The sequence below is a fragment of the Lathamus discolor genome, chromosome 7, assembly GCF_037157495.1.
Source record: "Lathamus discolor isolate bLatDis1 chromosome 7, bLatDis1.hap1, whole genome shotgun sequence".
Lineage (NCBI taxonomy): Eukaryota > Metazoa > Chordata > Aves > Psittaciformes > Psittacidae > Lathamus > Lathamus discolor.
The window spans coordinates 4,452,671-4,468,731 of NC_088890.1; the positions used below are offsets into that span (position 1 = coordinate 4,452,671).

General features: G+C 37.5%; 1 protein-coding gene across 1 annotated transcript in view; it reads right to left on the reverse strand.

Moving 5' to 3' along the window:
• The window catches only part of DOCK3 (dedicator of cytokinesis 3), a 208,073-nt gene that overhangs the window by 75,315 nt on the left and 116,697 nt on the right, over positions 1-16,061 (reverse strand). The window contains exons 13-15 of the mRNA XM_065687003.1: positions 14,059-14,147; positions 10,337-10,462; positions 465-589 (exon numbers count right to left, since the gene is read on the reverse strand). Coding sequence (XP_065543075.1) covers positions 465-589; positions 10,337-10,462; positions 14,059-14,147 — 340 coding nt within the window. The remainder of the gene's footprint in view (positions 1-464; positions 590-10,336; positions 10,463-14,058; positions 14,148-16,061) is intronic.

Genomic DNA, 16,061 nt, shown 5'->3' on the forward strand with positions numbered 1-16,061 from the left:
GGAATGGAGCCATCCCAGGGTGAAAGTCAAGACCTTGGCAATACAGCTACTCAAATTTATTTCCCAAAACTATCTCCAACAACTCAGATTTAAAAGTCTCTCTTGTAATCGCATTCCATCATGTTGTACAACACACATATAATTTTAGATATTTGTCATATACTCTTCAGTTATTTCTGATCAGTTACCCTGATTTTTCTTTTTCTACAGCCATCAACATCACATTTGAAATTACATAAGCTTTTCAGTTTATGAATATTTTCTCCATGTCTTCTACTGACATAAAGGGGAACTGCTCCAGATTCTGTCAAATTTCTGACCGCTTTATCGTAACACATGGTTCAAAAAATAAGATCTAGTTTTATTTTAGTGCTTCCCTTGCAGCAGAGACAAGGAAACAAGAACATGTCCATGGAGCAAGATGATGGCACCTGAAGCTCAAAGAGGGAATAATAGCCGCTTACCTTCAAGATTTCCCCGTCAGCATAGAGCACATACATGGTCACTTCAATGTTCTTCTGCACACTTTTCCCACCTCTTTCAAAGTCTCCCTTCTCTAACGTCAGGTATAAGTCATTGCGTATATCACCTACAATAAAAGAGTGGAGTCACACATATCAATTCAACACAGAACACTCTGTGCCCGTGTGCAATATATTTTGATTGTGCAGATCGTTTTCTTTGTTCTGCAAGACTATGGCTGATGCTCAAATCATTCCAAGCAGCAAGTTAATTGTTAATAGAGATGAACATTTTGATATCAATGCATAAAATCAGACCACTGTTAGTAATGCCTTTATTAAATGTGAACTCAGAATCAATACTTGCTTTTATTGTGTAAGTGGGAAGGGAAAAAAACCTTCTACTACTTCTACTGATTTGGAAGCATCAGGCTAAGCCTGACAAAACGTCAGTAACATCAGACTTCCTATTTCCAATATATTTTAAGAAAAACAAGTGTTCTTGTGATGATCAGCAGAAAATTATGTTCAGCTAGCACTTCAAGGATTTTCTGTATTTTCATAATATCTTTTTATCATAACACCAAAATAAAAGCAGCCTTTTTGGGAACCTGGTTGTAATTCAGTTCAGAAGGGTTTAGAAGGAATCATCAATTATTTTTTTGCTAGATTCCTGGCTAGCCTCTGGTATCCATATGCACGGATACAAGAAAGCGGGCAGTATGGATACTTGCCAATTTCTCATTTTCAAGAGCTTTCAGAGCAAATGACTATATTCAGAAATAGAAATGCTATCATCCCTCTCAGCATCTTGTTATCCTGAATTTCACAGTTCTAGCTCAACTGGCTTGGTTTTTTTTAAGAATCTGGTTTGTGAAACTCTGCTTTTAAAACTAATGCAGCCAGTCCTAAATCATGCACTGAAAGGATAGCAGGTAGCACCTATTCTTCTGTAAGATTTAGTTGCTGTCATCATTTCATGATGGTTCGCACTTACCACTTGTTCTTATTTACTTGTCAGAAAGGCAAACAGACTAAAGGACGATATATAAAACTACAAAAAAAATTGAAATAAAAAAAATTAAACCCTCTCAGAGCAAGTATTTTGTTAAGCAGTCCCACGAGACTAAACAATGAAGTAATGGAATGGTTATCCAGCAAAGCAGAGACTCCTTGAATGTCTGATTTCTTCCACTTGGAGAAACTGATGTAGTTGAATCTGTTTATTAATCAGAAGCACAATGAAATAGGCAGCATTTGCTTCCAGGCAGTGTGGGATATCCTTTTGTGTCTGTCAAAGCAGCACTTTAAATTCTTCCTGAAGTCTCTAACCCCACAGAAGTTGTTCCTTAAGCTACTGTAGGGCCAAACAATAGAAGCTTTCAGCCCTGTGTTTATTTTCATTTTTATTTCTGGAGGTAAGTACAACTTTTTAAGCATGGAAAATACAGCTCTGTAGCCGACACTCAGCGCTTTTTGCTAGGAACTCTCTATGAATGGGCATCTGTATGCAAAATGTCCTCCTTTTTCCATCAACTTCTCTCTCACTGTGGATTCCCACAGAGTTGACTGCTTGAAACACCTCACAGTTAGAGGTCTGAAAATGCTGTGGTTCATTATCAGGAAAAAGATGACAGCAAGAAGCTGGTGAAAGACCTCAAATACTTGATCTGTTTTTCCTCATCAAAGAATAGTCATCAAAAGCAATACTCTGTGGTCTACAACAACAGAGAAACTGATCTTGCTGTTCACAATCAAGCTAAGCTATCTGTATGTTGACTATAGAAATATCAAGGAAATACAAAAATTCATCCCAAAAGATAGGTTACACAGGGACTTTCATTTTGAAAATCCTGCTTAACAGACTCCATCCTTTTTCCTTAGCAGTTTGCATAAGGAAAAAAGTTTTCATTTGTATGCTCTGAATCTTAATAGAAATTAATTGTACTCATTATAATTAGCATTTTGGAGCTTCCTATTTATGACCTCTTTTCTGAAAGACAGCCTGGCTACACAAAGTCCAATGTCAGATAGCAAATAATTTTCCAGCCTAAATTAAAGGCAGCATCTGGTTATAAATAGCATCTTATCTTCCATTAAGTTTAACAGGAAGGATATTACTGCACTAATTAAAAAATATGCCTTTGGGGCGGGGGGTAAAGGACCTAAAAAACAGTGGATTTACATCAAAATGAAGAAATAAAGAAGGGGAAAATATTTTAGTGAACTATAATGGTGCATCTTCTCTTGTAAAAGTACTGTCTTGCAAGTCTTAAAAGAATAGAAAAGTATCTGGCCAAGACAAAAAGCATTTGGTTATGGAGCCCATCAGTTTCTTTGAAGTAGAGTTCAAGCTACAAACTCAAACACTTCTCTTTAGTTAGCAAAAATAACCTTACTACAAAGATGTGTCTTTCTGACATCATTAATGACATCACTTACTGAGTCTGCTCAAGCCATCTTTTTTCTCCAATTGCTACTGGTTTTGAGGGGTTTGAGCTCAGCTGCACTAATGGGCTGCACAGAAACTAGAGCACATGCTTGACCAGAGAGAGCAGTTTAGTAACAAATTTATTTTGAGGATGCAAATTGCAGCCTGCACACCATCACACGAGTGCACAGACAGCGCAGTGCTGCCTGGATGCGACTGAACAAAAAGCGTGGTCAGTAGTATTGAGAAGTGATCCCTGTCAGCTCTAACACGGAATGACAGCTACATCTCAAGTCAAAAATCTTGGCAGACAGAGCTTTTCCCATGTTTAATTCCATCATGAAAAGATGATAAATAAAGAACTTGTTTAACAAAGCAGACAAATCATGTCCTCTCTGTGGCAAACTATCGTACAAACAGTACTGGCTCTGTGTGGCAAAACTGCATTCTGAGAGCAAACCAGCATGGTTCACCAACCTGCATCCCACAGGCCTCACAGCTTCACAAAGACAGCAGTGCTGACTACAAAACTGGGTTAGCTGTGGCCTCCTAGCACTAGCATAGGAATACAAAAGTGCTACAAGGCCAGCGGTCCAAAATAGACTAAAACCTGCGGATGGCAGCTTAAGCTGAGGTCTCTTTGTGTCAGACGGCTGACAAGGATGAACTGAAAACCTAATGAGAGCTTTTAGGATGGTATCTGTTTTAAAGCCCATCTCTCTACAATTATTTTCAACTTAAAAACAAACTAACTGCTTTTTCGAATAAAATATGTGCAGTTTTACATACGCAATTGCAGAGTCCTTCTTTATGAAATATCCTGGACACCAGCATTTTTCACAGTCATATAAAATAATTATTTTCTGATGTGTTGTGTGGCTCTTCCTTTACTCTCCCTTCACCTTCATGGGGTTTTTGGTCTGTTTCTTTGGTTTAACTTATTTACAAAGCCTTATGGCAAATGTACAATGGTTTAAATTATAAAGAATAAATTACAGCTTTGGGGATTCACTTATACTGAAATGAAATCCTCTCCCAAATCACTTGAAACTATTTTAACAGCAAAAAGGAAAAAAGGAGCAGTGGAAAAGGCCACAGGAGCCAAATATCGATTTTGTGTTTACAAAATAAATAAACGCACTGGAAGACTTCCAAATGTTTATTGATTACCTTCAAGACTTAATAACATTAGGTAGTCCAACGACCAATAATTGTCTAGCATCTATTAGAATAAGTAGGAGATTTATTCTGATAAGATTTGTAGGTTTTCCAGTAGAAGACTAACCCATAACTTGAGCTGCAAAGCAGTAACGATTTATAGAAACCATCTGCATTTGATCTAACACTTTTTACTCGGGGATCCTGTAAGATTCTGTGCAGAGGACAGAAACTGTCCCCATTTTATACAGATGGATACTGTGTCAAAAATAGTTACATAATTCATAGAACCTCCAACAGGAGAAAGACAAACAGATCCTTGACTTCCTGATTCTAGCAAATTTGTTTTATAAGAAGTTTATGTTCTGTGACTTTGTGAACCTGTAAAGGACACATATACCTGTAAGCTGGGGAAAAGTGGCAGCTCACAACACTCAGGATATGCAGGTCTAGTAACTTAACAGCTATACTTATCCAGCAAATTCGAATTGTTCTTTCTTTAATACTGAGGTTTTAGTCTAAGCAGCCAAGGATATTAAGAAACTATCTATAAAAAAATAGTATTTATGTCTATATTTGTTGAATTGTTGAGATGATCCTAATCAATTATGGCCCAACACTATGACTTACTACCTACTTGCCTCTCTAACATGGCTGGGTTTAACATATTTTTGAAAATACTGGCATTTTACAGAATAATGCCAATAACCTCCAGAGCATCAACGGGCAAGAAGGGCACTCGAAGTGTATTCCACAATGGCTGATGAAGATAAAACAAGCCCATATATTTATGCTCTGTACATAAATGAACATCCCCCCAACTAATAAGCATCACCTCACTGACTTAAATGAAGTTACAGCAGTTGAAACAACCAGGGGTTTGATTCTAGGAGACTCAGTCCAGCAAGTAAGATCTTGGAAACAAACTGTAAAGTGTAGATATTACTGGTATTCACGTATAGTGTTACAATGTGCTTTGGATGTATCTGTTCTAGTTCTTTACAATGGTAACTGCTCTTCTTCCTGGCCAAAAGTATATCAAAACAGTTTCTCTTCTGGTGGACAGCTCTTCCCTGTGGTAGCTTTGGAGGCTGTTGCACAGGAACAGGGTGCCAGCAAGTGGATTCTAATCTCAAACAGCACACTACACCCTGCTCTTAGTTGCAACTTTTTCCAAATAAAAATCACATGACTACTCCTGAGATGCAGTGATTTCAACACAGACAAGGTTAACAGACTGATGTCCACAATCACATTGTGATCACCACATGATTTTTACAAACCAGCCTAAAGGGAAAAACTAACAAAGTGTGACACATGGGATGGGTCTCAAATGCTCTCGGCCCTCTTGCTGGCTGACCATTATGGACTTGTTCCCAGTCATTTCTCAAATCATGAAGAGTGCCAGCCTCATGTATGATTCTCCCTTAACAGTGAAGTTGCCTTTGACACTAGTGCAAATTCTCTGTACTGACCACTGTATTACTACTTGCCTGTTAAAATTAAGAAGCCTGGTGTGATCTGACAGTCTCTGTGACTCACATTAGATCCACTTCAGCAGCTTACTTCTCTGACCCTTCACCAGTCACTAATTATTTTTAGGCCTGTATTCTGGAAATAGTAGCAGTATGCAACTATTAACATGTAAGTAATATTACAACAGCAAGGGGAAACAGAGCTTTTACCTACTGCCTCTATGGCAATTAACTCCCCCCCCAATATTATTTAACTCTAGCTTTCAGTGAACAGAACACTCAATTTTTTCCAGGAAAAGTAACAAATGACACTTGGTCATTTGCTATCCATTGTTTGACATCTGTGTCTAGAGAAGAAGTCACACAATGCTCTTTTAAATTCAATTATTTCTCTGAAACTGCTTCCTTTCAGTAGTATAAAGTTGATTTTTACTATATTTTTTTTTTTTATCTCCTTCAGCTCTGCAAGTTTATTTATGATGAAAATATTTTTAACTCTTGTAAATGCTTTAGGGGAATAATTATTACATAATTATGTCTTAGTCTTATTGACTCTCTTGCCATAAATGTTCTGATAACAGCTGCTGGATTTTGCCATATGTCTTTCTTAAAGTATTTTTTTGCCATGACTTTGTGGTCACAGATGCTGAGATGTTTCTCACCTTTGCATTTGTCTGCATTTACAAAGATTCCTCTGTCACAGCTACTAAATTTATCTGGAACACTGTGGTATGGAGAGAGACTGGTAAGATGAATCTACGCCCCTCTGTTATCAAAGCTTCCCTATGATGTCATGATTTGCTATCTTTACCAGTCCCCAACATTACATGAAAGATATGAAAATGGGAAAAAGCAAGCAATAAGCAGACATTACACAAAAAAGCAGACACTTACACCCAACTATCTTCATCTCTGCATCAGAAAGAAAGAGAAGGGAATAAAGGGAAAGGAAAGGGAGAGAAGCCAGGAAATTAAGACAGGAGAGAGAAAAAAAAAGAGAAACAAACATCACTCACAAGTAGAAGATGAAGCATGCACTTTTCATCAGAGGATCAAAGTAAAAGACAGAATACTTATCAGCACATGGGGAAGGGAAGGGATGTCCTTTGGGGAACTGACAAACGCCATGCCTATGCAATAGATTTCTGATCAGCAAGTTCTGTATACAAATAAAGTTGCAATCCAAAAGGCAAGCAGCACATGCCTCATTGCTTTTATCTCTGGGGAAAGGTAAAATTGTCAGGGTCAGATGGACGGTCTTAAACCCAGCAGCAATTTAGTAAAAAAAACCCAAACCCAAAAATGAACAAAACCCCTCCACACCTCCTCAGGAGGCTGGTTTGACTGAATCCCTTTGCTTTGGACAAAAAAGATAATTCAGTGCTTTATGATGACCTTATCAGATCACAACACAGGAGGAAACAAAGAACATTTTATCTTTAGAATTGAAGACAGGCATGGTGATTTTGTAGAACATTAATCTTGTTCTGCATAACCATGCAAAATATAAGCACATAAAGACCAGTTTCACCTTCTTTCTTAATAACGACCAGCTACCACTTCTGTTGCTCATACCTGAGTGAGGGCAAAAGAGGGCTCAATACAGGAACTGATGCTACAGTTTAGAAAACAAAATGCATAGGAAAACTGTGTGATAAGACAGCTACGGAATTTTAATGGCTCTGTACATTTGGAAAGATTTCCTATTAAAAAAGAAAATGAACATGTTAAAACCTATGACCAAGATGATTAATTTGAAATGTTAGAGCTATGTATTTTTTAAAAATAGATTTCCTGGTTCAGGAGCAAGATCACTGCATATTTTAACAATAGGAGGTGACGTAGCCTTGATGAACTTATTCAAAAAACGTTTTAAAAATCACACTGCCTTGAAAAATCTGCATTCACTTGCAAAATACAAGTCATGAACTCTCTGTGCTCCTTCTGGAAGAGGAAACCATGTCTTTAATGAGAAAGAAGCAGTTCTGAAGCAAAGCAAGGAAAACGTAGTTTGAACAAAGACATTTAAAGCAGCAGACGTGATTGAGAACTGCTAATGTGCATGACAGAGTTGTTTTTTCATTTGTTTGGTGGTTGTTTTTGCTCTACCTTCCCCCATGAAATATTTTCTAACTCCAGACAATACCAGTAAATCTAAGAAAGAACGACTGATTCTGGCTGCCAACAACGAGCAGAAAGTAAACTGACAGGCGCTCCTTGTTCATATAGCCTGGCTCATCGACCTGCAAGATAACTTACCCTACCCAAATGTTCCATCCTGGACATCACATAAACTCAAACCCCAATCTCACCTATTCTTTTAAAAGCAAACAACAGGCAAATATCTGCTGTCATTTGAACAATGGCAAACATATTTTTAAGGAATTTGATAAAAATTTGTTCACTGCATCGTTACATTTTATTTTAATCTCCTAATTTTTCCAGAGATTTCATTATCCTGGAGAATGCCCGGAATAATGAAAATTCTTGTTTAGACCACCACCCATAGCTACCTCTCTTCACGTAATATCTCTACTCTGGCAATATTATAATTTATCTTTACAGTGAAAGCCCATTCACACTTCCATGGCTGCCTTTCTTTTCTTACCTATGTTTAAAGATATTCACAAACTGCCTTTATCCACAAATGTGAACCTTCTTTTTTTCTGCCCCAAATACAAACACCTAAAGCTTTGCATCTAAACTCTATACATGCAGACTTCATGTAGCTCCCTTTGAACTGAGAAGTTCTAGGTGTCCAGCACCTCTAGAGACGCAATGAGCATTTAAGAGCGGAGTGGTTGTCCTTTAACATATTTATTTGTATCAATCAGTATTTTAAGCAGATCTATATGTATATGAGCTCAATTCCAAATAGATTATAATCTTCAAATCTCTATGATTTCTCCAAAAAGAATTGTGGTTCACACAAACATGACATTAGCAAGCAGCTATGGTCCTTTGAAGAATACCACTGGAAAAAGAGAGGGGATGGCCAGAGCTGGGAAGATCACCACTGTACCCGTATAGTGAGCCTTACAACAGGAGTGCTGTACACACGTGAAGGAATCTGGTTTTAATTTACTTAAATGTCTAATGCTGACTATCACAAAGATCATAATAATATACTTAAGATTTGGCGGACATCTTTTGCACTGAGGCAGCACTTTTGCTAGAGCTCTTAAACAGAGAAAGAAACTTTGGAAATTTCAATTAGGTGCAATGAGTATTTAAAGTTTAGGGTGGGAACATTTGCACGTGAAAGCTGCTGACCTGCTTGTTCAAGCCCTGGACAAAAGCATTGCCTAAACCAGAGGAACTGCAGGGAAGACAGCCCACTATGCCAGCTTACAAAAAGAAGCTAGGGCCCAGAAAAAAACCCCAAACAATTAGGAGGAATGCTGAGACCATAAAGCTGTTCCTTAACCTTGCTAAAATTCAGTGGTCTGAATCACCTGAGGAACACCTCTATACAAGTGGAGCATAAAGAAATTCTTGCAGGCAAATCAATTCATAGGTAAGTAAATGTTATTTTTGAAGTTGACTTTTCTAGCTGCGATCTCAATTACAGCGGATCAGCTTGCAGCAGTTGTGCCTGCATATCAACAGACAATATTTAAACTTTTCCTTATTTGATTGCTTAGGGTTAAGACTTGAACTGGTATAAGGCCACTGGAAAGGAAAACTTATAATTGGCTCTAAAGCCAAAATCGTGTTGTTTTATTACTATTATTTTCAAGTTTGTTAGTAAATAAAACACGTACTGTTCTAAATGCTTTTAGTTTCTAGAACTTCTTCACACCTACTCCCTATACTTACTGTGCTTTTTGAAGAGCCTCCCTAATGAGGTTGCAACAACTACTTTTGACACTGATGTGTCATTGCAGTTGGATTCCGAGTAATAAAATCAGGTACGTTTCCCATTATGCTTTCATAACATTTCCCATGTCTGCAAAGTCATTCTTGGTCTTAGTTTATAATGCATAGCAATAACATTCTATTTCAAAAGCTATGCATGCAGTAAAACTAGTAAGCCTATTTCTTACTACACTGTGAAAATCAAGACAGTATAATGCCAGGTTTTATACTGACTGATTGCACGACTGGCTAGGTTCTGGTTTCCTCCCTAAGTGAACTTTTGGCTATGCTGGGGCTGGCTCAACTTGTGCCAAAACAAGAAGCATCTCAAGCTGCTGCTCCAGAAGTAAGGAGCAAACAAAGTACAGCAATGCTTCAGCCAAGACAGCTGTTGCACAGACTAGGTGCTCTGTTAGGCCAGCTGGAAAATCACACCAGATTTGCAGCCTCATGTATTGTCAGCCATTACAAAAGCATCATACTAGCTCCAAAAATCAAGGTGGCAAAGCGGAAACTCTTTTTCCAGGCTTTGGATTATTGGGAAGAAGAAAATTCACGCATTTTAAAAGATAAAAATCTAATTTAAAATCTAATTTAATTTTAGATTAAAATCTAATTTAAAAGATACAAAATCATTTTTATAGATAAATATCTATATGCTCAGCATACATGACATACATCTAACTGATGAGGAAGGGAGGAGGAACATCAATCCAATCTTTCCAGATCACCTTCTATACATGTGAACTTAACACCTTCTATTACTATAATATTTGTTGACTGAAATGTTTTAGCATGCCTCCCTGAACCTGGAATTGGCATTTACTGATAAATAAGGCCACTCTTCTATTATTAACCTCCTTCAAGTAAAGAACCCATCCCAGCGGAGCTTGTCTAGGAGAATATGAGAAAAAAAATGACCAACAGCTTAAGATTAGAATTGTTGAGTTTACCTGGCATGATAACATCAGGAAATCCCAGCTTCCTGGTAACAGAAACACCTCTGTTAAAAATCATGGGGTTTTCTCTTCGAATCTGCTCTATGTCACCACGAAGAAGCTGAAGAGATATTATAAGTCCTGGGAAAAAAACCCAAAGATGTTCATTTTTTCAGACCTAAAGATGACATGTCTGTATATACAAGGCATGCAGGTAAAATAATGCTTTGCTCCACAGTTAATTTGATACAAATATATAAAACCAGAGTTCTTTTTTCTCTTGGAGTAATTTAAAACTGAAATGAAAGAAACAAAACTGCTTTAAGGCACCAGGTTAAGAGCATAACATTGTATTAACACCAGAATACTTGATTTTGCAGGTATGTCAGAAGTTACAGTGAGGTAATTAGCATTATTTCTATTCCTCACATACAGCAGGTTACAACACAGGTATGAACAATGCTATGTCTGTCTGAACTACCACATCACACAACACTAGAGTATCTCTAAGGGGCCTTTAATCCTTCTTCATACCACAAAAAAGTATAATACCTGTTTCACTTGTTTCTTTAACTACTTCATACAGGAACATTTATTTTAATGGAATTCCCTTCGTCACCTCAACATATTTCAAGACTACCAATTGGTCACACTGAGTTTATCAACCAGCTCTTTCAATGCAACCTTTTAGTGTATCAACTATATATAGCTTGACTAGGACTAATTACATGGTAAATCTCAGTCCAATTCCTTTCTCTAGTTGCTTTTAATTTATAGCACACTACATCCTTAAAAGGAGTATAATATATTGGTAAAGTTACAAAGTCAAGAATTATGATACCAGAAAATGCCAGAATGAAGCTTAACAAGCTTAGCCTCATCTACTGAGCATACATTACCAGCTTCACATACCAATGAGAATTTTGCTCACATAGTAATTTTCCACAATCTTTATCTCCTTCAATGAATGATAGTTAGTCAATAGTTCTTTCTGCCCTCTCTGTTCACCGACTGGAACAACACATACTGAAACAAACAGTGCCTTGTATACATAATCTTGCAAGAGCCACCTAAAGTTCTGCCATTTCCTAGACTTAATATATGGGCTTTGCAAAAAATATTTAATCACCATTTTGTTAAGCAAGTTACATGGCGAATGGAACCAGTAACATCATGAACCTCCCATCCATTTTCTGCTCTCTTCCCTTGGAATAATATTCAGGCCTGTTTTTTAGCTTCAGCCAAATTTGGCAAGTAAATAAGATACCTAGATAACATGGAGATTGTATAAGTTTTATGAATACTGGGAGTTGGAATGAAAAAAAGATCATAAAGCTTTAAAGCAAAGGAAAAGAGAGGTCAACCAGCCAGCTGGATAATCAGCATGTATGTACTCAAAGGCTGCCAAAACATGGACTTGCAACTGTCCAGCTAAGTAGGCAGAAGAGCACTGCAGAGCACTGCAGGGAAAACAGAGGCTTTATAACCATGGAAAAGATTCAAACCCACTGAGTATCACCCAGGAGTGTACATCTGTGTGTGAATGTGTATAGAAGATTCAACAGAACATGAGATAAATTCTTCAGAAATCAGTCTTATTTTTGCCACTTACAGGAGAAATTTGTTAATTTTAGATCCTCTTTCGCTATCAAAACCAAACAAATGAAAATAAATTTTAAAAATTCCAGCTGAAAGGAGTGGAGCAAATTTGGAAGTTCAGACCTCCCCACTCCCAGCAAGCACAGTGCTTAACAAATAGCACTAGAATCAATCTATTACTTATAAAAATCAGTCACTAGAGGAAATATGCAATGTGATTTTCCAACACAGTATTACATACGTTACTTACATCATATCCTTTCACATATTCCACCCCAAATAACTTCCCTAAGAGGTTTTGTAAATCTACTCTCCAGTCCTCCTTCCGATCCAGCCTATCCTTTTGGGTTTTTTCTGCTTCTTGTAGCAGCTCTGAGAGCTGACTTTTTTACAAGAGCTGGGAAGTGGGGAGAGAACCCATGAGCTTTTCTTCACGGAAAATTCACACTTGTGAACTGAGCAGTTCCTCCATGTAAGAGCAGGCTCTCAGAGGCCCAAACTGTACTACTTAGGCTTAAATCATCTCAGCATGCAATACTGCCGCTCCCACAGGACATCTATCAAGTTCCAGCCTCCTGCCTCAGAGATGTACTAGATCTTAATGAAATAGTTGAAATAATTATTCTTAAAAGCCAAAGGCAAGAGTAAAAAGCTACCTATTTGCCTTTCTTTCTGCTCTTCAATAAAGTTCATGCTTGGGAAAAGAATAATGAAAGTTTTAGGCAGACACCTGGCCCTGGAAATGAATGCAAACAGTGCAAGTTTCAAAGTTATAAATAATTCAGGAAAATGTTTTAATGATAAGTAGTGGATGACCTTAGCTGGAACAGGAAGAACAGCAGGGAAGGAGACCTGCTTTGCATATAACAAAGTTCCAAACCTGAGGACTGTTTTATTTGTTTGTTGTTGCACTTAATACCTTCCACAGGAGTGTGAACTGCATATTCCACTACAATACCTCAATAAACTCCATATGCAAACAAATGAAATTCACACAATATTCGGACACCAGTACACCGACAGAAAGTATTCGGACATCAGTACACCAATAAATAAGGCATGTGGTAATTAATGCAAAGTGAGCTGTAATGAAGCAGAACTGTATCCTATGGACTGGGTCATTTGGGATGGAACAGTAATGATCTGTCTGAATTAGCAAACAGCAGAAATCATTAAATAAGGTAATAAGATACGACAAAATTCACTTCCCACAGTTACCTGTCATTAGCTAGGAAAACAAAAAGGGATTTGAAAGGTGGCAAAACCCCTGCTAAGACAGTTATTCTCATGAACTATGAATTCAAACATTTAGCACTGCAACTATCACAGAGTCTTCCTGATAATTAATTTGTCGGAACAAAACCACTGCTTGTTTTCTTGACAGCCAGAATTCTCTGAGCAGTCAGACAAATGTTAGACAAATTTAACCCCTGGTTTTGCTTCTTTTGACAAGAATGCATGGTATCCTCAGGAAAGCAAGCTCTGGATATGTGTTATACCTGGAATTTTCAAGGGAATACAGGATGAAAAGGAAGACAGTTTTACTCAAGGGAACTCTGATGAATGAAATCTAAATTATTCATTTCCTGTAGACCCAAGTCTGGTCACAGTGACTTAGGCCAGTGTCACAAAAAAACACCTTTTAAAGGAGTTCTGCCAATACTGATTGCTGCTTATGCTGTATCCTCCCATGGGCTAGCAATTTTCAGAAGCATGGTTACACTCAGTAACTGTAACAGCCAATAAATGAATACTCAAAGTAAGCTAATACTACAACAGGCCACTTTCTCTCTTCATTGCTGACCTCTCTCAAGATAAAAATAACACTACAGATAAAACAATGAAGGAAATCTAGCATGCTGAATTAATGCCCTTGTAAGCTGTATCAGAGAAGGAAAAGTATCAGGCGTTGGGGTTTTCTTATTTCCTGGTTAAACTGACAGACATGATACAGATTTTCACCTGTAAACTGAATGGGAATTAACTTCAGCTAAACTTTTAAATCACCACAAGTAAAGAAAAATTCAGCTATATATAATGCTGCATCTCACTGAGCTTCTTGGCCATAAATAATTAACAATTTCCTAAAGGAAATCTTCAGCTGATATTATGGCAAAAATGTACAAGTCAATATTTACCATAGTTTGAGCTGGGTGCTGTGTATTTGGTGCTGGACTTGCGAATAATGTTTTCATGGATCTGGCACCATTCGTTTTCGTTGTTACACCTAAAATAAAAGAACACTAATTCAAGTTAAAAGCTTAATGCTGAACCATCTTAGGTCAGGGAAGTCAACTTTGCTGTAGAGATAGCATGAAAGGTTTTGGAAAGGTTTTGGGATTTTTATGAATGAGAGAAATCCCACATAACTCTTGGTTTTAAAAGTGGAAGACATTCCACAAACAAAACATTCCCAAATGGTTATTCTCCTTTTTATGGACACTTTGGAACCTGTGGTGATTTTTCTGTTATCAAAGCCATTGTTTCACTCTTCATATTATGACAGAATGAAGAAAAGTCGGGACATCCTATTTGAATTCTCTACATGGATTAATTTTAAGCTGAAATTAACTCTTGTCATTTATTACCTTTTTTTAGTAAGATAAAAAAAAAGTTAAAATCAAGAAGTGAAATATGAAAGAATAAATCAAGCCCTGTTTTTCAGTATCTAAGTCATTTACAAGACTTTTGCTTATCCACATATTTTACAGAGTTCCTTGAAACATGATGCATCCCCCCCACCCAAGCTGTAGGATGAAGATATATAACATCACAAAGTATACTTCTGTATGTACATCATCTTCTGAAGGAGCATTTTCACAACTCTCTGTTCATCTAGATGTAATTTTAAAAAGCATCTTTAAATACTGTTGTATTTCATTTCTTATGTTACCATCTGTAAATCCTCAACCCATTCCTCGGATAGAAATTACAATGTAATTATTTGACAATAGATTCCTCATTTTTCCACTCAATATTTTCTCAGCAGGAAAAATTCAGTCGTTAATATCAGTTCCATAAGCCCATAACAATTTGGTGTGTGGATTGTAACACAAGCAACATTCAGGCAGGACAGCTGGCTGCCCTTGGACAATCAGATTCAAACCTGCTGGATGTGCATCCTACCAAGATGACCACCTAATGGCAGCACCTATAAACAAAATTGTTCTAATATTTCCTACTAACTCTTATCTTCCCTATTAGGACATGCAATTAAGGGCTCATCTTGAACACAAACGAGAAGAGGAACAATGGCAAGTGGGGAACAACATCTGCTGCAGGAGTATGTTCAGCACAATGTCCAGGTTAAAATCCAGCAAGATCAGTCAGCTCTAATCCCTTTAAAGACTGATATGGGCTACTGCCTTTGGTGATACATGACTCATTACAGGATGCTGTGGAAGAGCATTTGGAGTTGTTCAAGACTTTATACAAACTATAGGGAAACAGAAGGATAATGGTATAAAATAGCCCATGCATATGTGGATAGCTTGCTGTCAGTATGCTTGTCTGACCATGCCCTGTGATGGAACCGAGTGTTTAAAACAACAGACTAGAAGAGTTTGTAGTGTGCATATGTATATATGTTTTCCACTAACAAGTTCTTACCCTACTAAGCTAGAAAGGAAAATAGGATGAGCCCTTTGGTGGTCTATGTGTTAGTATTAGTGTGTACTTTCTGCCTGTGTTGATCTGTGTGTCAGGCTCTAAGTGTATGTATGGTGCAAATGCACACACAGAATACAGGCTCAGCCTTGTACCTGGCTGGACCTGGGGGCAGGGAGCTGTGGCAGCCTTACCTCTGTCAGGCTACTGGATCCCGCAGCTCCTAACATCTCCTATCACCATTCCAATGCCTTTAGTAATTTTGGAGACTTCAGACTAACCGTGTGACATTGCGTGCACCTACATGAGAGTTTCTTTCTGTATGTTTTTTTATGGCTAACTTCCAATTTCCTCCTCTATTCTTTTCTCAGGACTGTTTCCTCAAATTGAAATGTATTATCTCCAAAACACAAGTTAATAAGAATTATAAAGACAACAACAAGATATAACAAAGAACGGGCAATGCTTTCTACCGCAGCATAATGCTACTCCATCACCATAAAATCAGACAGTGTAACTGTGCAGTGGAAAGTCA